The sequence below is a fragment of the Parus major genome, chromosome 2 (genome assembly GCF_001522545.3).
Source record: "Parus major isolate Abel chromosome 2, Parus_major1.1, whole genome shotgun sequence".
Taxonomy (NCBI): Eukaryota; Metazoa; Chordata; class Aves; order Passeriformes; family Paridae; genus Parus; species Parus major.
Window position 1 is genome coordinate 76,799,409 of NC_031769.1, and position 24,006 is coordinate 76,823,414.

Consider the following 24,006-nt stretch of genomic DNA (forward strand, 5'->3'; position numbering starts at 1 on the left):
CCTCAATTTTAAGAAAACATGAAAATTCTTTTATGTCCTCAAGGCCTTGGCAAACAGGAAGATTTTTCAAGCAGAGGAATGGCCAGGCAGCAGCTTTTAGGTTTATGGACACAAAGGCCAGTGACATAAGGCACATACACTCTGTATCACAACTGCCTGCTACTGAATTTTCACAGTGGGTCAGTGACTTGGTTATATAAATAGTGGAAATAAGAGATCAAACAGTTCCCAACACAGCCAATCTATTAATAAAATGAAGTCTTGTTGTGTATGAAAAATCAGGAACTGGGAAAAGATAATCTAGGAAGGTTCTGGGCTTAAAGGACAGCACAAATCCAAATTTAATGTTACTGGCTCCAGTAAAGTTGGCTTAACTCAATTTTCATTATCTACAACTTTTTGAAATAAGCTCAGCTTCACTGAACACCTGGTACTTAGGATTCTGGCTAAACAAAAAGGAAAGGCAGTATCTTAGTGAACTTGCTTCTAACTCACACTTCTCATCTTTACTTTGCTCCAAAGAGATACTCAGATCATTTTCATTGCTGTCATATCTGTGTTATGATAAACATGTCCAAAAATGGTCAGCTAATTATCTTCAGTGGGTAATTAGGAGTACTGACGAACGTGACTTTCTCCACCAATGGGAGATTCAAGGCTTCTCATTTAGGCATATAAGTTTGCTTCTTAGGATACTTGGGAAAAACTGAAACACTAAATTTTGAATTTTTGTAAAACCTACAGAACAGAGGAAAATCTTTTTCGTAACAATGATGTGTTTCAGAGCACTAGGCCTTTGCTGCAAGGGCCTTCACTGATGATGAATCAAGGCTTCAAAATACCATCTAACCAGGCATGTCACTGTAACTGAATTCAAATATGAATTCAAATGCAACCACAGCTAAGTTACAATTCCCTACTGAGAGCCAGGTCATACTGAAGGGATAAAAAGAAGCAACAAAAAAATAGGAGTTAAAGCATCTTCTATAACATTTAGTTGAATATCTTAACCAGATGGCTTGTAATGATTTATTGCTTGGCCTAGGCAAGTCAACAAAAGTGTCATGGTTTCATTTGCAGTCTAGGAAATGAAATTTCAGGTGTCAATATGTAGCTATCTGCAGATGTAATAATATGACACACTTTCCCTAGAAGCATGGTAAGGGAACTGTAAATTGCCACCACAGTTTGTCAGAGGGAATCCTTAAATAGCACCTGCAAGATACCCTGTGCAGTCTTGAAGTGCTCCACAAACCTTGAGGTAGCATCCAGTTGAAAAACAAAACATACTCTCATCTTTGCTTTATTCTTGATGCGCATGATATCCTTCTTTAGGTTCCTTTATGTGTTGTTATGTAAAAAATTGGGCTATTTGTCTGAAATAGAAATTCTCTGTAGAGTGAAAAGATGTTTTCATTTTTATTTTTCTTTTAAGATGATGTGAGGAAATTATCACTGAAGCAGTACAAGTTACATGTACAGCTGAAATGGAAAATAGAAACATTGTTCCAAGAGAAAGAGGAAACGGCCTCAGAATACTTAATGAATTTTCCATCCATTGCTTCATCTGACCAGTTGCATTACTCACACATACAACATGCACTGCACCTTCTCACCTCCAAAAACTGCACATATTTTAGGCAAAAAAGAAGATCACCCATGTCAAGTTAAGAAATTGCAAGCCCCTGAAAACAGGTGATTAACAAGTCTCATCAATCACACTCATAGCAGTGCTAAATTTGGAGAAGATCTTGCTCTTTGCTTAAACAGATATTAGTGAGGTATTTGTCTTTGACATTCAGAATTATTTTTTTATTTCTCTGCTGGAGTACTTCATAGGAGAAATATCTGTACAAAAATTATACTTGTTAGCTAGGACAACGCACACAAGCCAGTTGTTGAGGCCAACAATACCCCTGAAGCAATGCTTCAGTGCTAGACTGCGGAAATAGCAGAGCAACCCAAATGAACCCAGAATTTCAAGGGAGAGCTCTTTATATCCCTCTAATTGGGTGGACACATCAATCCTTGTTAGAGCACCTCAGTGATTCATTTGTTGTTTACTGAGGCATGTGCTGGAAGAGTCCACTGGCATGCCTTTAAGGGTCACAGAGAAGACTCTTCCATTGAAATTAAAAATCTAGTTGTCTTTAGCAGCTTTTTAATAAACAGGATTTCCATTTGACCCACATTAAAAGCTTGCTTTGTTGAGATTTAGAAAGAAATGTTTGTCCTCGCAAAAGAGCAGAGGGAGCTGTTAATATTCAGATTGGATTTTTGCAGTGATTAAGTATTATTAGCACTTGAGTCTCAGATCAAAATTCGTATAGCTTCTTCCTTGTCTCAAGAAGTTCTTCTCAAAAAGTCACCTTTCTTCCTCTCAGAGGCAACAGCTTTTTTACCTGCTGGAGTCTTTTTAACAGACAGCATTTCAATTAGACATGCTAATGCAGGTAAGGAGCTGGAGTGCTCCAAAGCCTCATCAGGCACAGGCTCGCACAAGACCACCTGCAGCGCCAAGGCACACTGCCTGCCTTTAACACCAGCTACACCAGGTGGTGGTGGTCGTGTGGCTACCCAAAGCACAGCATGGGCTAGCTTTTTGTGTTTTTTGTGGCGCTGCTTGCATAGTTCCTGCAGATTGCTGAGCCCTGTGCTGCCATTCAGCTCTAGCATGTACTTTGAGAGGACTCAAAACCACTGGTGCATCACAGTCATCCCAGCAGCACCAACAGTGTAGATGTGCAAAAAAATGCACGAGCAGAAGGAGAAGGAAGCAGGTTTTGATGCAGCAGCACAGTTATGCAGCTTGCCCAGGAGGACCATTGGGTAAGCTCTCAGGCACCGCTCCTCTTCCCCCCATGCTGGGAAGCTTCCCCACCAGGAAGCCATGTGGCATCACTCAGGTGTGGTAAGGTCAGAAAGCTTTGTGACAACACAACTTCAAATCAGAAACTGCTTTTTTTCTTCAGTCTGTTCTCCTTGACTGCTTTTAGTATTTACATCAGGGATGATATGCTAGCCATACACTTGTGGTTTAAGTTGCATCACAGTTTATAGAAGCTTCATTCTTTTACTCAATACGAGCTTGCTTTACAGAAGCAAAACCTCTAGAAAACAGGGGTTAGTGTCCTACTCCCTTTAACAGAGGGAACACTGGTGTGCTTTAACCTGCACTCATGCTGACTATCTGTGCTGAAAGAAAGATACTGGACCCATTAACACTTGTAGGATACAGTCTCTGTAGTGCCATTCATATGTAGAAATGTGCAAATGTAAGGCAGCAGAATCTCCATCATTACTGTCACCTCTCATGTTGCCAATTGGTAATTACTCAGCTTTTTAAGACTGAAGAGGGTCCATTAGACTTTACAAGCATTTCTGAAAAGCTACGTGTGCAAGTTTTACAATGAAAGATAAAACTGATATGCTTACCGCAAATTTTTTATATGTTATTTTTATTCAATTTAATTCAACTGAAAAGAATGGAACAAGGACACTTTCTCCAGGCAAAGCAGTACTGAAACTGGTACTGAAACATGCAGTTGGAAGGCAGAACTATAGGGCATAGAGAAGAATAACATACTGTTAATGGAAGCAGTGGGGCAAAATCCATGCGAAATTCTACAGGAGGTGGTTAAAATTCTCAGAAGGTTAAAATTAGCTCCCATAGAGCTTCCTCATGAATGTGGCTATGGTACTGCTGTGAACACATCCAACTCCTGCACTTCTAAAGCAACCAAATGCATGATGGGCTGGCTCCCATTTTTATGCCTGCAATATAAACAAGCAGAAAGCTGTAGATCTAATGGATGAGGCTTGTCCAACTATTCTCCACTTCCAGATAAAATCAGAAAATGCATTTACTTGCAGTTGGTTTCTCAAAAATCCCATCAATAGGCCTTTCTTTTTACTGCATTGCCTCGGGACATGGTAGAAAAGACTTCTCCAGGAGTTTCAGTAGGCGGAAGTGTCCAATGAGTTACTGCATGAAAAGACAATATGATTGCTGGGCTCACCTCATAAAACACAGCTTTACACAAGAATAGCACACTTACCTTACCGTCCTGACAAACTGTCTCATTTTTGGCTAACAGTGCTAACTTTCCCCTCCCCTGAGCAAGTGGTACTGTATTCCTGCAGCCAAATGGCTGACACAGTAGACAAAAAAACAAAACCCCTGTACAAAACGAAGTGCAGATTTACAGCTGTTTCATAAATACACTAAGTGAGAAAAATCATAAATTATGCTGAACAGCTTTCCACAGGATAAGACATTTCAGAGAATATACTAAGTTCCTGTTTACGATAAAAAGGATTTCTTAAACCAGCTCTGGTGTAGCAATTTGTTATGTGCAACATGTTTTGATTGCTGCTTTGCTGAACTAACTCTATCAAGTAGTACAGCCTGTAGTCTGAACAACCTGTTTTGTAGTGGGAATCAAGAATTACAGATGAAACATCAAGCTAAAATACCCTTTAACTTTTGAAGCAAACTCTATGTGACTCTAAACAACCGAAACAAAAACCCCACAACTCCTTTGAAGAGATCATAAATATGTATTAGTAATTAAAATATAGGGCCCTTGATTAAAACTGATGGAAATCCCCCCAAACTCCCTCCAACCAGCTTTAAGCAAACACTAAGAAACTTGAAAGTATGAGCCCAAGTTTCCAGTTCAACATAACAGTTTTATAATAACAACCTACTCACTATTTTAATCATTCAAATCTAAAGGCAACATAAAATAATAATTTAATGAGCCTTCTGCTCACTAAATTATTGCTTCTATTGCAATGCCAGGATCACAATATTCCTTGAACGGTCTGCCTCCTGGCCAAGACACCAAAGTGTCAGAGGCATCCATTTACTCACCATACCAGTTTTATACACCAAACTTCACTCAGATGTAAATAAAAGGAGTGCATGATCAAACATAAGGGTTATTGCTTGCTTTACCAGGAAACTACTTTAAAAGACCAAAAGACTCAAGATTTGAGTCAGTCTTCATTTACATAAAATAATGGATGTAAGAGATGCAGAATGTCATCAAAAGTCACAGTCTAACTCAGTTCTGATTTCCTATACTGCAACTCCCTTGCAAGACATACAGTGGTCTTTGGCCATATTTAGCCCTTCATGACTGAAGTAATTCCCTTACCAAATTTTAAAACAAATGCATTTTATTGGAAGACTTCACAACTGGGTTTAAAGTACAATTATTTTTTAAATTTCATAATTTGATGTTTCCGTGTTCTAGTCATAAGATGAATCATCTTACAAATGTGGGTTTAAATGAAAAGGATGCTTAGCTGAATAACATTAAAATCCTTACAATCTTGGAATGAAGGTGTATTTAGGCGATACAGCTAAGCCAAACGAAATAGTTTGCTGTCAAGTGGGACAGCCACTGCCAGCTTCTCTTCCCTTGCAGCTGGTCTGGCTCTTAGCTGAGCCTTGTGTGAGGTGATTCAGTTCACCAAGCTGTGAGGAAAGGAGCCCAGCCAGAAGAAAAACAGAACAAACAGGGGAGAGCATGAAGCCAGCCCACCCCATGGAGCTGCTGGTTCAGGTCAGCTGTCATACTTGCACCCTCAGGGTGGAAGTATCTAACACCATAGATGGGATTTGTTCTCAGACACTGTAATGTAATTGTAATGTAAATTTTAAATTTTCACCCTATGATTTTGTCTTTAATGTAAAGTAATGGGACCAGCCCTGTGGGTAAGATTCATTCCAGGCATTTAATTGGCAGCTGGGGACTTGAACATCTTCCCAGTAACTCCTACAAATAAAACACTGTGAAGCAGCATAAGGAGTATATATTTAATTATGAATTCAAACAAAGACATTTTCTTTATACTAGAACTACATGGTAAAAACCTGTTACAGTCCCCCAGAAGGTTGGTATTCATGGCATTTTTATATAGGCTTTCACAGCTGAACAGGTGAAAATTTAGCTGCCCTTTGCTTAAAGAGGGTCACTTTTTCTGTGAAACAGCATGTTTCAATTCTCCCCTGATGATTTTAGACTTGAACCTGAGCCTTCAACACCTCAGTGAGGGCTCAGACCAGAGACATTCTCTTGCTAGTTGGTACTTTGAATAGCACAGAGTAGACAGCTCTATCAGTAGAGGCTGAGCCTGACCCAACCAAAACAAGATAATAGTCTGCTGAATGTGTTTCATAGGAGACAAGACTAATATCCAGCTGAAGTCAGCAAGAGCAAGGGTTTTCATCCTGACTGTCCATGTTATAGATGTCTTTCTTTAATTAACACTAATTAGTCCATGGGCTTTGTGTCATATTGCATGGTTTAGGTCTTAAACCTAGAAACTCTTAATTGTAGTCTTTATTAAGTGGCTAGTTACCTTACAGTAGAAAATGGAAATGTTTTTACTATCATGGAATGGTTTGAGTCAGAAGAGACCTTAAAGATGATCTAGTTCCAAAGCCCCTGCCGTGGGCAAGGACACCTTCAACTAGACCAAGGGCTGGGGCATCCACAGCTTCTCTGGGCAACCTGTTCCAGCATCTCACCTCACTCACAGCAAAAAATTACTTCCTAGTATCTAATCTAAATCTACCCTTTTAAAGCCATTCCCGCTTGTCCTATCCCTACATGTCCTTGTAAAAGCCCCTCTCCTGCATTCTTATAGGCCACTTCAGGTACAGAAAGGCTGCTCTAAGGTCTCCCTGTAGCCTTCTCTTCTCCAGCCTGAACAACCCCAATTTTCTCAGCTTGTCCTCATAGCAGAGGATGTTGCAGATAATAGTCTCAAAAACATCCTCTAGTTCTGAAATACAAACTTGAGTATTGATTTTAAAATTCATGTTTATTTTTCTTGGCCTGTCTGTTTAGTGGAAAAGATTTCTGTAATAGTGACTAATTGTGTCAACCATATCTGACTGATACTTGTGTCTCTATGACAAATCAGACCAGCTCTGAGTTTAAGCATCAGCATGTACATAATACCTGAAGACAAAAACTGTTTTCTAGGATTTATCAACGCGTAAATGAAGTTCCAATATGTCATTTTCAGTCCTTCACCTTGCTTACCTGTTGCCTGCCCTGCAGAGCTCCATAAGGCAGCTGATGAAATAGGCTTGGTTGGATTACTTGTGAACAGTTTTAACAAAACCAGATTCACCACCAAAACACAGCTGAGAGCAGTTCTGATGCAGGATGCTGACTCAAACCCAGGACAAGCAGTGAAATCCAATCACTCTAACCCACAGCCCTCACTCAGTAGCTCCCACGCAGAGATGTCCTGCAGAGAAGAGGGCACTGCCTGTGTATAGACTACTACACACTCCCTACCTACCACAGCACATGCTACTGCATAGTAGTACACACTTGTGGAACCCAGTTTGTCTAGGGCACACTCCTTTTCCTCACCGCCATAATTACTAGGTGTGCTCTTTCTCATGCACAGGCCCATGAGCTGGAAAAAACCCCATTCCATTTAGCAGTACTTTGTGTCAGTTTATATGAGCTTATTAATAAAACCTAGTGCCAGGGATTTTGTTTCCAACCAAAATAATTCTAATCTAAGGCGTATTGTTTTCTGACCTATCTTCTCAACATGAAAACTGTACTGCTGCACACACTTACCTTGCATAGATTAAAAAGATAATGCTTCTTCCTCTTCAGGCAATAGAAAACTTGCCTTCAACATTGATACTATTCAAATTAACTACCACTGGTTTCTCAAAGAAAGCAAGGAGAAAGACAGGCAGAAAGGCAGACAGATGACAGAACACTGGGATTTAATGTTCTGGTAAATTCTTATGTAATATAATTGCAAATACAAGCAAGTGTTTTATACATATATATATGAACATCAATCCCAATCAGTGCTGCCCACTCAGCCGTCCAAATTACAGTGAAATTCTAGTGGCTCACAGCTCTGACTTTATTAGTGCAACTCAATTACTTTCAAATCAGATACTCGCTGATCAACATGAATAAAGCCAGAATCAAGCCCACCACTCTAGATCCGCTCCTAAACATGCCTCCATCTTGGAACTTCAAAAATGCGAACACACTGCTGTGCATGACTTGACATCCATACATTAAATAAATAATCTAACAATTAGCAGCTAAACAAAGGTGAGCATTCCCCTATCTCTAATAATACCGAGACATGGCAACTAGCCAAGAATCTGGTACATTAAACAGAAAAATGCAGGCAAAATCTGCAAGTGATTCTTGAGAGCACACTATTTCCAGTAAGCACATATGGAAACTAAATACCTCTTAGGTTGCCCTCAGGTAGGAAAATGATTGATTGATTGATTGATTGATTGACTGATGGATTGATTGCATACACACAGTCCAAAGTATCATAGATAGTTCCTGGTATTGAACCAGAAACTTCAATGGCAGCTGCCCACGTGCACGCAAAAGATAAATTGCACAAATATACTTGTTGAACTAAATATTATGTTTATTCAAAAGTATTTATGAATATACCAAGAATTTATTTAGAAATTTTATCACTTTCCAAGCTATTTTTATTACACCATTAAATTTCAGTCATCACGTATTGAAAACATGTGAATAGCCATCTCCATTCATCTGCAGAACAACCCAGAAAACATTTCTGCAGCCTATAGATTAAGTAACAAAAGACATCCTAGTGTCATATCAATCAGAAGTATGCAACTATCCTCAGATAGTTTTGTAGTTTTGTAGTCACAAAATTTCATACTGGGCTTGAAGAGTAAAATTTTCAAATATTCACACATGATTACTTATCACTGTCTTGAAATAAAACTTAGGAACCGAAAAGCATCAATCATTTCTGTAAACTTTACTCCCCTTCTTGCACATCAGCCCCCATGTGAAGAATAGCCTCAAACTTACAGCCCATTTAAAGAATTCTGTAAAAGTGCTATGAGAAATCTCCATTTAACAATCTATTCTGTTCAGCATCAATAAACTAAATAGCCTTTTGCCAGCTCTAGAAAAGCCTTTTTTGTGCATTTATTTCTAATATATACCATGCGCATAAAGCATCTTAGCAGAGGGTTCATTTTTGGATCTCAATATTAACAGAGCTCAGACACACTGACCATAAATCAGTACACTTGGGAAGGGCTTTGTTTCAACTGAACTAATTTCTCTGCACTCCAGAACTAGCTCACTCCAAAAGTTCCCCATGTCCGTGATCACACAAACCACAAGACTGAAAGATATCTCAAGAGAAGTCAAGATATTTCCTCTCCTTGCCCCAAGGCAGAATGAGTCATATTTAAATAATCTCTCAATGGTTATTTCTTACCTAGTCTAAAAGCAATCATTTTCTTCTTTACACTGCACAAAACCAATGTGTTCATTTCTCCCTTTCATAGGTCCTGTTTGATAACTCTTACCGTTTATATGCACATCCCCTTGAAGAGTAGCTCTTTTTTACATGGCATATGACCCATGCACGTTAATATCTTTAAATGTTCAAAGCACAATATAAAAAAGGAAACTGTTCAATGTCCATTTTAGTATAGTTAAAAGGCAATTTATTCTATTCCGGTTCTAAACATTTATCACAACTAAAGAATGGACCTCTATTATCCTTGTTTTCCCTTCTCATCAACAAAATCTTTTTTATGGTAATTTTGGCCACATATTCCCAACAACTACCACATACTGTCTTTATTAGAAATAATTCCACAGACAAGGAATTTCTACTATGATTTATTAACTAAAAATTATTTAAATAATTTTAGCTTACTGGTTGTCTGTCATCTGTTACAGAGCAAAGAGAAACTATTTTCCTCATGCAGTCCAAAGTTACCTACATGAATGGTGGAAATTCCATTTCTTGTGTACATCTCAGTTACTTGCTAGTCCTTAGTGACAGAACACAGAAAGATGACTCCTTGTTTCCATGAAAGACTTTAATGTGATTGTAAACTGTGAGTATTGCTAAGATTAAAAAATATTCCACCTTGTTAGTTAAGATGAACTCTCTGTATTTTTTATTTTATATGAAGGTATTCCTGGCTGTGACTGTAGCTTTGAAATACAGTCTCTTAGGAACCATGAGCAGATTTAACCACAAATAGCTAAATGCGCCTAGATACATGAAGTTATATTTAACTATCTCCCTAGCTAATTAGATAAGGGGACCAGGATCATATGGCTAGATTAATTAAGATAAAACAGGGCATTTGTAAAAATTAAGTCACCCCTTTGGTCTTCTTTCCAGAGCAGGGAGTCAATGAACATCACTAGTGCAGAAGCCAATGACTGGCACTTCCTACCACAGAGGCAGTCTCACCAAAGCTGCTGTTTTTGCAGGATAGCCCAGAAGGCTCCCTTGGACAGTCTGATTTTATTTCTTTGCTTTAAGAAGACCAGAGGAGCTCCTTCCCAGGTGGAATCCCTAAGGCTACTCAGAGATGAAGTTTCTAAAGACAGCAGGGAGAGACAGGCCAGAGATTCAAGCCAGGAACTAGAAACTTAGAAAAAAAAACTTAAAATGCTGAGGACCAGGTAGCAGAGCCACAGTCAGATTCCAAGGGTTTTGAAAAGGAAGTTCAGGACTAGGGAAGGCTCTGGTTTTTCATTCCAATGCACAAAACTTCTGCATACTTGCAACAAGCGTTAGTGTCAAATGGGTTTGTGGGCAGACATCAGGCTGTGAATAAAACTTATCTATTATTTTGGCTCTATCAGCACTAAATTTTCTCTGTGTGTGGAGTCAATTAACTGAGATGACTAGCTGTAGTTCTAATGAAAACAATCTCCTTTGAAGGGGTTTTTGGGAGCACAATGTACAGCAGACGTTCTAAATCAATACGCTTCAATTCCCTGGCCCCCTACTTGGGGACCCTCCACAGAGACCAAAGGCTACTTTGTGTCTTCACCCTGTTGCTACAAACTTGTCCTTCAGAATAAAAGACACATACATCTGTCATCATGACCTCACTCGGCCTGAACACTGTCCTCACCTTGATGGCATCATATGCAATGTCCACAGCAATCACGTTGTCATTTCCATCATTTTATAGATGCCATGCTTTATTTAGACACAATTAAAATCTAGAGCAATTAGAAGTGGATCCAAAGAATGGTTCTCCATAAAAGAAGCCCAGGACAGTATGACTGTGGCAGCTATCGGCGTTTATGCAATATGCAACCCAGCACAGCCACAGCTTGACAGACAAGCTTTGTCTTTTGTAATAGCAAATGTTTCCCCCAAAACTGTGTTCTGAAAGGTTTTTCAACTCACTAATGCAGTCTAATTATGAGCTTGCAGCAATTTAATTTTCTACAGGAATCAAACAAATCTAGTTCTTTTTGAAAATAAGACTGACAATTCAAGCTGCCACAGAAGGGTTGGGTTTGCTGGTGGATTTTTTTTTTTTTCCATTTAGTCAAGAGCCACTTTTGTTTAAAACTAAAACTATGTGTAAAAAGTAAAAATTTGCTCCCCTTTCAGCCAGCAAAGGAAATCACATTAATATTTCTTCAACTGGTAAGAAGTTTAAAACTGTTGAATTATTTCAGCTGGCAGAGCTCCAAGTTTTCCATATTGTTACAGGATTTGCATGAAACTTTGTTTGAGACCAAGTTCTCATGTTGATATGATCTCACTTTCATGAACATCTAGATTTGGGAGCTATATGCATGCAAACCGTTGGGGCCTCGTAGCATGAGTTACAGAATTTAAAATTAAAGGTTTACAAGACGTGGTTCTGGAATCATACCTCCACTCATTGCATATGAATGACAGCACACAATTAAGCTGATGACATGGATCTTCCTATGTTCTGCATGGCTCCTAATGCACACACAGCATATTACTGTGTGATTATCAAAGTGTTCCCTGAAATAGGCTGAGTTAGTTCATGGCTGAAAATATGGACTTCTAGAAAGGATAAGCAAGGCAAATGGCTACATACCCACCATAGTAATTTTATTTAAATGCAGATAAGTGAGCTACAGTAACATTACAAGGAAGGGCACAGAGCCAAAGCTAGATGAAAAAATAGTGAAGACAACAAATTTTTTTTTAATGGAATACATTTACAAATATGGGCATTAAAAATATGGTATATCCCAACAGGTTAGAGTAAAGTTTCTACCAAGAAGCATTTAAAATAGCTTCTTCAGTCAGGAAAAATTAACTTATATTTTAAGTAGAAAGTAAATAAAAGCTTATGAGATAAATATTTCTATTCTCAGCCTGTAAATTTACTGTCATTCTTCCATGGAAAACTCCTGGACAGAAATTTTTTCCTGAACCACAAATCTGTCAGTGCAGAATTTCTCTATCATCCCTGTGTTTCAGATGGTGAGGCACTCAGATGTTTCTCACAGGGTCAATGGCTGTGGGAGAGCACGCAACACCAGCTCGTTTCCCTCAACACCATACTCCACAATTCAACTCCAACTCAGAACACACATGGCAAGTATTTAAAGATACAATATTTATCCTGCTTCAAGCATTTGTCATCCGTTAACTGATATGTTTGCTCTTCTCCATAATGTCTTGGTAACAGTGACGTTCCAAGAGATGTTTGCAAAAACACCTGTAGGTGATTTGCAGTCCAGTTTGAACCCTTAGCAACAGAAGGTACCTCAGCACTGAAGGCCACTTCCAATACATTGTGGCCTAGGGGATTGTCAGTACAGTGTGCTGTTCAGTCGGGAAATGAGACACCAGAAGGAGTGCCACATTCCTATTGCTAGTAGCACCAATAATTTCTTCATGAATCTGTCAGTCACTGACTCATCCACAGAAGAGGATGACAGCTGAACTTTCAGTGACCTAATAATCATTCTAGTGCTTATTAAAAAAATAATGTAATATTAGTTTTCTTCAGCTCTGTTGAGGCTTCTACTCACTATTACAAGAACAGGAAAAGAGTGCACTCTGGTAAACCATCATATTTCAGTGCACATGGCAGCTCTTACTTAGCTTGGCTCTAAAAGTATTATTCATTAAGGTAATGAATCCGTTCAAGGCAACTGAATGGAAAGGATGGGACCCTATGCAGAAAGCTGAATGTTCCTCTAGATATCACTAGGGAAACTAGAACTGAATAAATCATTAAAATGCGCAATACGGGTGGAACATCAGATGGCTACAAGCAGCTTAAAACGTTTCTGCTGGTACCTCTTCACTGAAGTATGTTTTTTTTTTCCAGATGAAGATCTCCAAGGGTAGGAAATGAGAAAAAGGAACAGCATACAGAAGCAGAGAATAGATAAATTCCTCTTGCTAAAATTCTGTCCTGTGAGTAATACCAGATCCTTCAGAGAAAAAGATATCTTCAAGGACAACTTGTCACTCTCCTTGAACTCTCGCATCCTACATGCAGCATTCTAGAGCTATCAGAAAGCTCTTAGCTATGATTGCTGAACTTACATAGAGCATGTGTGGACTGTAAACAAGGAAAGGGTTTCCATGTTTCCACATTTGCTTCATTCTGCTAATTTAAGCATTTGAATTACAGACTCAGGGGCTATTCTGAGCACTCAGGTACCCTACAGAAGCCTCACATGCTCCTAGTGAAAGCTCTGAGTGAAAAAAGTTACAAACCAACAGTGCTCTCCTATATCTAAAGCAAAGTGTGGAATGGAAGAGCTTAGAAAATCAGGCCTGATTTTTAATTTTTTTCCCTCTGGATAACTTTGGACTCCCTTGCTTTGTAAGGCCTGTAGATATGAAAAGAAAAGCAACAGGCAAAACACATCTTTCACCCTCTCTTCAGTGACACTAGCTATTCCCAGTGTGGACTATGCATTCCCTGGTGCAGGATTTACATGCAGGGCTGAGTGATACTGCTGGAGGAAAATGATCCCCACTCTCTCAGAACATCTAGTTAGGAAACATTGGTTAGAGCAGCTAGCACATCTTCCCCGTTTGCTTCAGTTTTTCTGATGACAGCAAGAAACCCATAAGAACTGTTTACACCACCTCAGATCTCACTGAATTTGCCTCCTCCCACCAGATATGCACAATTAGCAGCAAAAGTCAATGATGCACTTACCAGCACAGGCCAAAATACAGCAACTTTGTGTTACTGGAAACTGTGTGCTGAAGGGAAACGCATAAAAAATCTGAACACCTCATCCAGTGGTGACAAGTTTCACCCTGTCCTTTTTAGGCTCTTAATTTTGTACGTCCTCTATCCTGTTTTTGTTTTTGTTTTTGTTTTTGTTTTTGTTCTCCGCTAAAGACGCGCTTCACTGCCTTGAGGAAGGATGATTACAGGAAGTTGATGTAGCAATTCTCTGGCTCCCGTCTATCTCAGACAAGCACATACCAAAGCATTTCTCATGGTGTAACTCTTCCATGTTGACTATGTTTGTTATTGGGTTTTCACTGTTTTATACATCCTGATTTGTGCATGTTTGGCATATGTTTTTCTAAGATAGTAAGATGAGAGAAACTTGCATCAGTTCTATCATTGTTGACCCATTCTTTGTTTTGTCTAACTTTGCTTCATTTCTTCTCCATAGTTCAGCAATCATCTTAAATTTGTCTAGCAGATGCACATCTACAGGATCCTGCTATGTGACCCTCTACATCATCCTAAAATAGTTAATCACATCAAGAGGCAATTTTGAATATGAGCCCCTCCATCACCAACCAACCACACAAGAAAAACAGTAATATTAGAAAATAAGTTCAAAAACTATAACCAGGCTCTCTCTCCTCCTTCTGCAGGGGTTATGTTCTACATCCCATTGAGTATTTAAAGACTATTAAAACAGGAGATAGCCAGCAGCCCCCTGACTTCACTGCTCATACAGAACTAGTTTCTATTTGTCAAACAAAGTCATGATGGCATAGATTTCTGTCATTAAAATTAATCCTTGGGAAACTTTGTCATAATAGCTGCTAGGCTTTTACCCGAAGGAAAAGGTTACCCTTCAACAGTGCATTCATATCCTCTTCATGCCAAGGCGCCAATAGTATTACAATCACCATCATGACATCATCCATCAAGATTGGTAGCTAAGGCTCAGTCTTATTATACATTCAGTGTTGTGTCCTTTGTAAGGACAGTAAGTCTCTAATCAAAAGGAAGATCCTGCCATCAGTCCCATGGTTTACATGAAGTACCAGCTCATGCTGCTCTAAACAACTGCTAAGGCAGTGTACACAAAATACATTTTTTTGAAAGATGTTCAGATTCCTAAAGGTTAAAAACAAATCCCTGTATCAGCAGATCATAATCATATGTGGCACCACTTACCGGGCTAGAATCTAAACTATGCAACATGTGACTAAAAAGCATGTGGCTTTCCCAATGGTGGGGTACTTGGCAGTATATACCAAACAAGTCAGGCAACTATACAGACTACTTCATTCTTACTCTGCAGAAGACCATACCAAATACATCAAAAGAGATCAGTCTTTGACTTATATCCTAAGACAGAAGGTTTTTATTAATAAAACTGTTTCCTCAGAGTTAAATTCCATTAACCATACTTAAGATGGAATTACTACACATCTTGCTTCCAGGCAAAACCTGACCATTCCACATGTGTTACAAATCAGTATCTCTTTACATTTATCGGTGTGCATAAGAAAGTCAACAGATTTATTTTCAGATTCTGGCAAGTCAGGAATTTTCATGTTTGAGGAATAACATTGCTATCAATCTATTTCTATTCTAAACTTATGAATTTTCATACTGAATAACCAAGAGATACATTTTTATATTAATCTCATTTCTCCATCTTGAAGTAAGAAGCTTATGTGGTATCATTTTTAGGGAAGAGAAATGTGACATACAAGATATTGTAAGGAAGAGTTTAAAGTCCTTTCCATTCTGCACAAGGTTTCCCCCCCTTCTTCCCCCTGCATATTTTTTTAATCTTGAAAGCATTTCCTACTAATGCATGAAACCGCCATTATGCTGCATATGGTTTCTATTATCAAGTCTATAATGCTTTCAGGAATTTCTTTGATTTCTCTGGTTGTTACCTCATTCTTTTCATTCCTGATTGACACAGAAGCAGCAACTCAAGTTATTCCTAAGTATCTTTCTTTCATTATAAAACAATCTCCATACTTCTGTAGCACACCTCAAAATGGCCTGCCTTTACTACCCTTGTATGAATGAAGGTAAGGCCTTGAATATTGGTTGATTATTATACTCTTCATTATATATTTTAAGATTATCTAGTTTTCTTACTTGAAGAACTAGATTTTACCCGTTTAATTTATATTGCACCCATGGACACTATACTTTTGCACCCATGGACACTACACTTACACCTACACACCTAAATCAAGACCTGGGATTTGTGAACAAGTGTGTATAAAAAAATTGCAGAATACTCTTCATACAGATGGGACAAAAATATAATAAAATAAAAATAAATAGGAAAAAAACCTCTAAAATTTTTGTTTTCAAAATTAGTGCAAGATGATCAGCTTTCTATGGCAGATTTCCAAATAATTACTAGCTCAATGGTAGTTGAGTGTCTGACAATGTAACCACACAGAACTCTCGCAAGATTTCATGGGAAGGCCTGTTTCTACCCTGCAACAAGCTGGTTTTTTTCCCTACCATGCTCAGTGTGTGCCACTAGGCCATGGGTGGGTGCTGGCACAAGGGAAGGATTTACCATTGTTCAGATGGAAGCCATCATGTACGCAGGAGGTTCTGTTGAAGGACTTCATGGTTCACTGCATGGGGCAAGGCTACCAGTGGAACACAGCACAAACAGAAGAAGCTTCACTTGGAAAATACAATTTATTCCACAGACTTGATTTTGAAAGATCACAACACAAATACTTAAGGACTGGAGACAGCTCTAGACATGGTTCCAGAAATTATGAAGGTTGCATACTCTGTAGTCTTAGGGTAAGGGTATGCACCAAAGGTATTCCACTTTCTGAAATAAATCAACCTTGTATCACCATGTTGCTTCAGAGGGTGATGCATTTCAAATGCAAAGATGTATGGAAGAGGGTGGGGGGGAGAGAAAAAAATTTCACCTGATCATTTCTTCAGGCAATAACTTGAACAGTGATTTTACTGTTTTCACCCTTTAAATGTTGATTTTAACTGGATATGATATACTCAAAGGTTCAAATCAACAGAAAAAAGCCATGCATGATTGCATTCTGGCAGCTACATACAATTTCCCTGTATTACACAATCAGCTATTTCATACATGAAGCACACAAGAATAGACAGAGCCACCATGAATTTCCCAACGTTTTGTGTTTATTCTGTCCACAGATCAGTTGTGCTCCCTGGCTAAACTGAAACAACCAGACAAAAAGAAAATACCCACTGCATACAATTCACTAGGAAGGGAGATCACAAAGCAAAGCTTCTCCCCAACATGAAGACAATGAGTAGACAGCGAGTACAAAAACCTTTGCCCACGTCCTTGCTTCTTCTTTTTCTGCCCTCACTCCTAAATATTGCCCAGAATTCTCAGAAACACCTAGAATACAAAAGGATTCTGTGGGACAAGGTATCTCCCCTGGAGAGAGCCGTAGCAGCGGATGCTTTATCTTCCTCCAGTATGGCACTCCCACTCCAGACTCTCCTGCTTAATGGGGAACATCTACACAGGGGAAAAAACCCTCCGTGTTTGCAGCCTGGCCACCAATTTAGGAGGTGCCTGGCAAGCATCTGGCAAGCAGAGAGGGGACATTTAGACATATTTTATGGCTCTGATGGCTTCTTCAGAAGAGATCTTAATTGGAAACAATGGAAATATCCCAAGGGGCCTTGGGATGTATGTTTTCTAGTGAATGTTCATCACCCTCGAGGGGAAGCAATAAAATCCACTACCATCGCCTGCTTAGCAGCCCACTGGCAATATTCTTTTGTCAGCTTTAACTCCAGCCTTACTAACACACCAGTAGTCTTCTGTTCAGAAATTGTCATTAGCTTACAAAATGATCCATTTCAAACAGGCTTAAGCATGCTCTAAAGAGAGATACATATCCGAATTTTTGACGAGTTGGGAAAGAAGAGTAGTGAAGAAAGAACAGGCACCAATGCCAGCATGGAGACGCAACAATTCGAACAAAAGAGATCTCAAGATGTCGCACTAACACGCACGCACACAATCTTCCTCTTGATAGATTGCTTCCCCTCGGCGGAGGGAGATGCTTCAGGAGCCCGGGCACGCAGAGCACGCGTGTCTCCCAGACGGAGCCCGGCAGGGAGCACGTCCCTGCGGCGTGCCCGCTCCGCGGGGCTTCCTACTGCGGCACGTCCCGCCACCCGCTTCGCCCTCTTTGCTCGAAGGGACCCACGAACGACCCCGCGCTGCCGCAGAGGGACCCCCTGCCCCCCGTCCCTGCCCCCCGAGGCCGCTGAGGAGCGGGGCCGGGTGTTGGAGCTCTGGGGGCACCCCCGGGCGCTCGCCGGCCGCCGACCGAAACCCGCTGAGGGCGGGGAGGGGGCGGGCAGCACGGCCGGCCTTTTCCCCTTTTTCCCTTTCCTAAATGCCAAATTTTGTGTCGGTGAGGTGAGGGGAGGGGAGGACACGGGCGTGGGGGCGCGGCTCCGCTCCGTCATCGCTCACAGTACCAGACGCCAAAGCTAAGCCAGGCGCAGCGCGGGGTAGGAAGGGTGCCGGGGTGCCGCTGGGTCACCCCGATGAACCAGGCTGGGTCTGGCGGAGGGCGGGTGAGGGGAAGCGCCCGGGGGTCGCGGCGCAGCGGAGCCTTTGTTCCGCCGCCGGCCCATCCGCGCCGCCGCCTCCGCGCATGCGTCGGCCACAGACAAAGGCGCGGGCAGGGCGGCGGGGGCTTCCCGCATCCCCCTCCGCCTGCATCCCACTCCGCCCTCATCTCCCTCCGTCCGCATCCCCCTCCGCTCCGCATCTCCCTCCGTCCGCATCCCCCTCCGCCCTCATCTCCCTCCGTCCGCATCCCTCTCCGCTCCGCATCCCCCTCCTTCTGCATCCCCCCGTCGCTCCGCATCCCCCTCCGCATCCCCCTCCGCCCCGCATCCCCCGCGCGGTGCCCACCCGGCGTGGCAGGAGGGTGGGGTGTCCCGGGGGTGTGCATGTGTCCGCCTTCCTTTCCCCGGCATGAGCCGCCACGCCCAGCTGAGGCGCGGGGAAAGCGCCCTGCGGGAGCCGCGTTTGAAAGACACGCGTGTGCGTGGGGGAGAGGCGACACGACGGGCCGGGAGGGGAAAGAAAAAAAAGGTCGAGGGGAGTTGTAACTTTCTTTGGTGGGGGAAAAACGGAAAGCCAGATGGGGACCTGTGGGAAGCGGGGGGCGGCAGTCGGTGAATATTCATAGAATAGGCGCATCGGGGCGTAGCGCGGCGGGCGGCAGCGGCGGTCCCTGTCGTGTCTGACGGCGGGTCCGTGGCCCCTGCTCGGGCAGCTGAGCCCCCGAGCCCCGGCGTGTGCTGCCCCGCCGGGAGCAGCGCTTCAAACCCGCCGGCGCGTCCACGCGCACGCGTGACCGCGGAGGCAGCGCCGCTTCCTCGCCGCCTCGCCGGGGACAATCGCGTTGTCGCCGGCCACAATGGGCAAGCGCCGCTTCCCCGCTCCTCGGCCGCCCCGACGGCCCCCGCACCCCGCGGAGCCCCCCACCAGCCGCCCGGCCCCCCGTGATTCCCCTGCAGCACCGCTGTCCCCCGCCCAGCCGCCCTGCCATCTTCCTGGCGCCGTGCGTGCTCTTCTCCCAGCGCTTCCTTTCATGGGGAGCTTGGGGCATCTTCCTTTCTTTATTTTTTCTTTTTTTTTTTTTTCCCTCTTTTTTCCCCCTTTAATTACTATTATTAACTAAGCAGACTCCCTTTGGAAACAGGCTAAAAGCACCGAAAAGAATTTGGGCATAAACCACTATTATTCCCACCACACCCACCGCTACCCCCACCCTTCCCCAAGACAGCCTTCCCGGGCATTTAAATCTCACGGAATAGCCTTCGGTCCGTTGTGTGCCTCGATCCCGCTCCCAGGTGGTCCCCTCTCGAGGAATCGAGCTCCTCGCAGCGATATTCCTAAAATGTGCCCGGCCAGGCGCCTCCCGGGCTGCTCCGCTTTCTCTGCTCTTACCGATTCACACGCACATCTCTCCCCACAATCGAGATACAACGGAAGGGGGGAAAATGGTAAAAATGGCAAAGCTCTCGCGGGCTGCTGTGTACATGGCGTAAGTGAGACACACGGCATCTTACCTTTATGTGTTTTTCCTCTGTCCCTGTGGGTGTGTTTGTGAGCTGGGGTGTCACAAAGAGAGTCCCAGGTAGCCCAGAGCCCCCTCGCCTCGCTCGGAGCGCTGTGGCTCTCGCCCGCTCGCTCGCCGGGACTGGAGTGCCTAGTGCCTGCTGGAGCACTGCCGCCGCTACCGCGGCTGCTGCCTCTGCATTTCTCACTCTCTCCCCCTCCCTCTTTCCCTCCCTCCCCCCTTCCCTGTGACAGTCTGTGGGCAGTTCAAAAGCCACACGCTTTATTTATTTATTTTCCGGGCTGGCGGGCGGGGGATGCGCTGCGCGGCGCTCGCGCTTAGGGGGCGCACGGACCCCAGGTTTAAATATCAGCCGTGCAGGATGCGGCGGGGGGGCTGGATCGCGGGTCCGCGAACGCACCTTGCAGCATTACCCCCCCACACAACCCTCAAAAAAAGGGAAGGAAGCGGCCAACCTCCCTGTCCCGAGGAGAGCGGGCGCGGCGCGGGGCCGCACGCCGAGGTGCCGGCGCTCCGCGACCCTCCGCACCCGAAGCGCGGAGGGGGCGACTGTGCCCCATGGGGCGGAGGGTCCTTCCCCGGCAGAGCTGGGATGCTGCGCGGCGGACGGAGCGGGCAAGCCGGGCCGCCTGCCTACACCTGCAGCCCTCTCGGGGAGCGGGAAAGCCGCTTGCACGGCGGAGAGGGGCGGCAAGAGACTAAAAATTCCCGGGCCTGGATGCACTTGGCACGCTTAAGGAGAAGGTCTGCCGGTTAAACACAAAAGGCAGCAAAATAGAGGAGAGCAACACATTTCTCAGGAGAATGGATCTCTCCCGGGCGCTCCTGCAGTTGAAGAGCTGGCCTGAACGTCGCTGGGGCTTCAGGACTGGTATCGCTCCAGCTCTCCCCCTGTTTCAAAGCATCCCTGAAGCCGCCACAGCACAACCGAGGGTGCTGCCCGCACTTTCCCACCTCCCCCTTTTTCCAGCCTGGCTGTGGCGGGGGCCGAGTGCTCCCTGCTCGTTGCTCCGCGCCCGCTCCAGGCTGCGGGAGCCCGGCGGCGGCGGTGATGCACGGGGCTGGGGCGCCCTCTGCTCCCCGAGCGGTGGCCGGGCCGGGCCGGGCCGGGCCGGGCGGTGGCTCCGCCGGGTGACCCGCCCCGGGACCCGCAGCCCGGGAAGGACGGTGGAGCGGACCGTGGTGACGGCACGTCTTGGGGAAACCTCTGGCTCAAGGGGAGCGATTCGGCTGCACCGGGGCTTCAAAGCCAGCAGCACCATCTTTCAGCAAGAACAATGGAAGCTATTCCCCATTTATCTGGGGACAAGGATCGAGTGAGACACGCGTAGTAGGCTCGTGATAAGGTCAAGTCTGGTTTGCGTTTTCGATGGGTATGGAGCGAAAGGGGAGCAGGGCTTGTGGAGAGGGAAGGCGCGGCCGCCAGGGCGTTCTTCTGAGGGCCGTGTTGTGCGGTGCGATGTGCGGTGAGAGGAGTCACGCTCCTCGGACATTCCCATGAAGGGAGACTACCGGGCAATAAAATGCGTTTGAGTTTGTGTTTCACACGCCGCACCCTGCAACCTGTAGCTGTGCCGAACATCCACCCAGCCGCTGCCGGGGCGGGAGGCCAGTCCGAAACGCCAGAGGAGAGGCTCAGGGACGACCTGGCAGCTCGGCGGGAGCCCCCGTTGTCCGCCCGCGGTCACACAAAAGCCCCGGGCTCGAAGGGAGGAAGGGAGGGAAGGAGGAGCACGGACACGGCGAGTTCACCGGGCAGGGACAATTCCTTATATTTTCGTGAGAGCGTTCGCAAGCCAATCTTTTCCTCATAGTTTTATTTTATGGGGTTTTATTTCCCTAGCCCTCCTTCGTATCTTCGCGTTTTCCTGGTGGTTTAACCCTCGCTTTGCAGCCGCCGAGGCGCAGAGCTCTCCATGCCACACCTGGCCGATGCAGCATCCCACCCTCCCGCGGCGCGGTGCGGGCTGGCAGCGCCCTGCCGCAGCTGGGGGAGGGCAGGCGGGACCCCTTCCCCCATCAACCCCGGCCGCGATATCTCTGTGCTCAGGATGACGGACTCGGGGGGGCGGCTGCACCGCATGGGTGAGGCATGCAGCAGTCAGCGTTAAATTGTGTAATCGAGGAAAAAGAAGAAAGGGAGGGGGACACGCCCTGGCACGTCCTTGGCCGTCGGAGAAGGAGGTAGCTCCCCACGGAGGCGAGGCGCGTCCTGACCCCGCGCTGACTCCGCGTAGCCCGGGGGAGCAGGGGTCTGCCCGCCCGCTGTCCCCGGAGCATCCCTGCAGAGGCACCAGTAACGCCGGCGCCTGCCCGGCGGTGGCGTGCTGCAAGGTCAAGGGAGAAAATCCCTCTCCTCAGTTTTCTTTCTGAGCCAGGAGTATTTGGAGGCAGGGCTGGTGAGAAGTGAGAGGCGAGAGGGGTCCAAAATTTAGCTATGGAGTAAAGCAAAGGCCTGAAGAATGGCTCAGTGAGGGGCTGAGAGCCTGAGCTGGGCTGAAATCAGTCCTGGACCATGAGTAGGGCTCAGAGGGAGCCCCAGGTTAGGCTGGGCTGGGACGATCAAGACTAACAGCGCCCATGAGGCCATGACATTCAGACTGTCGAGACTGTCTTGTGAAATTGCCCAACCACCACACAATAAGTGTGAAGCAATATTAGAGGGAAAGAAAGAGGCTGCTATTTAAGCTTGTGTTTAAATGTGGGCTTAGGCAATGAATGCTCACCTGCATGAAATCGAGCACTATCAGACTTTGTAACTGAATTACAAGTTACACAGAGTTCACAATATATCTCAGAAATAAAAGTGTGGTCTGAGTCGTTTGCTTGGAAAAGCCTGTAAAGCTAAAAATGGCACAGAAATAGTCATTGCTAGTATCAGTTTGTGAGGGGTTTTGATCCTTTTACTGTTTTCAGCAGCTAGAGGGCCAAGATGGTAACCATAGTTTACCAGCTAGTATTCTTTTAAATACACACCTACATGCTAAATTATGTATTTTATAACAGCTAAATTCAAATTTCGTTAAATGCTCATTTCAGTTACTCAGCTGCATCAAGGTAAGATATGTATCTGAATGTCTTGTTTAATAAAAGTGATATTTTTAGGCAAATGTGTATTCTAAACGGCCTTTGAATATCTTTGTCTTAACTAAGGGTGTGTAAGGTATTCTTTTTCTTCTGAAATGAAAAAAAATGGTATCTGGAAGAAGAAAAAGTGCCAAACAGAGACACCTGCAAAAAGATAATAACCAGGTCTGTTGTGGAAACAGGCAAGTCTTGGCCCTTTTGTGTAATTAACAGCCACTTTCCTGAAATCCACACTGTTACTCTGCTTTGACAAACACCCAAGCTACCTCCATGTTCTTAGCCAGCTCTTCCTGTCACCTCTTGTCACTTACTGTGTCTCAGTGTTCTTCCCTCCAGCTTCAACATTTCAGGCCCAGCCTTGTTCAGCCCTGTCTCTCTTACAGGTGTCACCTGCTGTCATATTTCCATCTTTTCCTGAAGGAAACAAATCCTATTGTAAATACTCTTTCATCTCTAATTTTCATTGTTTGTTCTTCTGATTAATAATCAAGTCTTTGTTCTGTAATTATATTAGATCTGACAAGAACCACAAGCCACAAATCTCTTAGCCCAGCATTTCCACAACACAAGTCCACAAGCCCACCACCCATCTCCTTCCACCCCTCTGCCTCTATCCCTGCTACCCACAATTCCATTTTTTTGTCTGATCAGTCTTTGGACTTTTTTCCTCAGAAGAAGCTAGGATCAGTAAGGAGTACCTGTGCTGGGGTAGCGGGGGAGCTTTCCATTTTACTCCATAGAAAGAAAGAGATGACCAGCAAAAAAAAAAAA

General features: G+C 44.2%; 1 protein-coding gene across 4 annotated transcripts in view; it reads right to left on the reverse strand.

The window, feature by feature from the left end:
• Nucleotides 1-20,332, reverse strand: part of BASP1 (brain abundant membrane attached signal protein 1) — a 51,069-nt gene extending 30,737 nt beyond the window's left edge. Inside the window, exons 1-2 of one of the 4 annotated variants that reach the window (XM_015619395.1) lie at nt 20,138-20,332; nt 3,868-3,985 (exon numbers count right to left, since the gene is read on the reverse strand). In XM_015619395.1, the coding sequence (XP_015474881.1) occupies nt 3,868-3,894 (27 nt within the window). In that variant the 5' untranslated portion in view covers nt 3,895-3,985; nt 20,138-20,332. Of the gene's footprint in view, nt 1-3,867; nt 3,986-14,005; nt 14,030-18,971; nt 19,278-20,137 lie in introns of those variants that run through there. The other 3 variants (XM_015619396.1, XM_015619394.1, XM_033512144.1) reach the window with 3 other exon arrangements.
• Between the last annotated feature and the right edge of the window lie 3,674 nt (nt 20,333-24,006).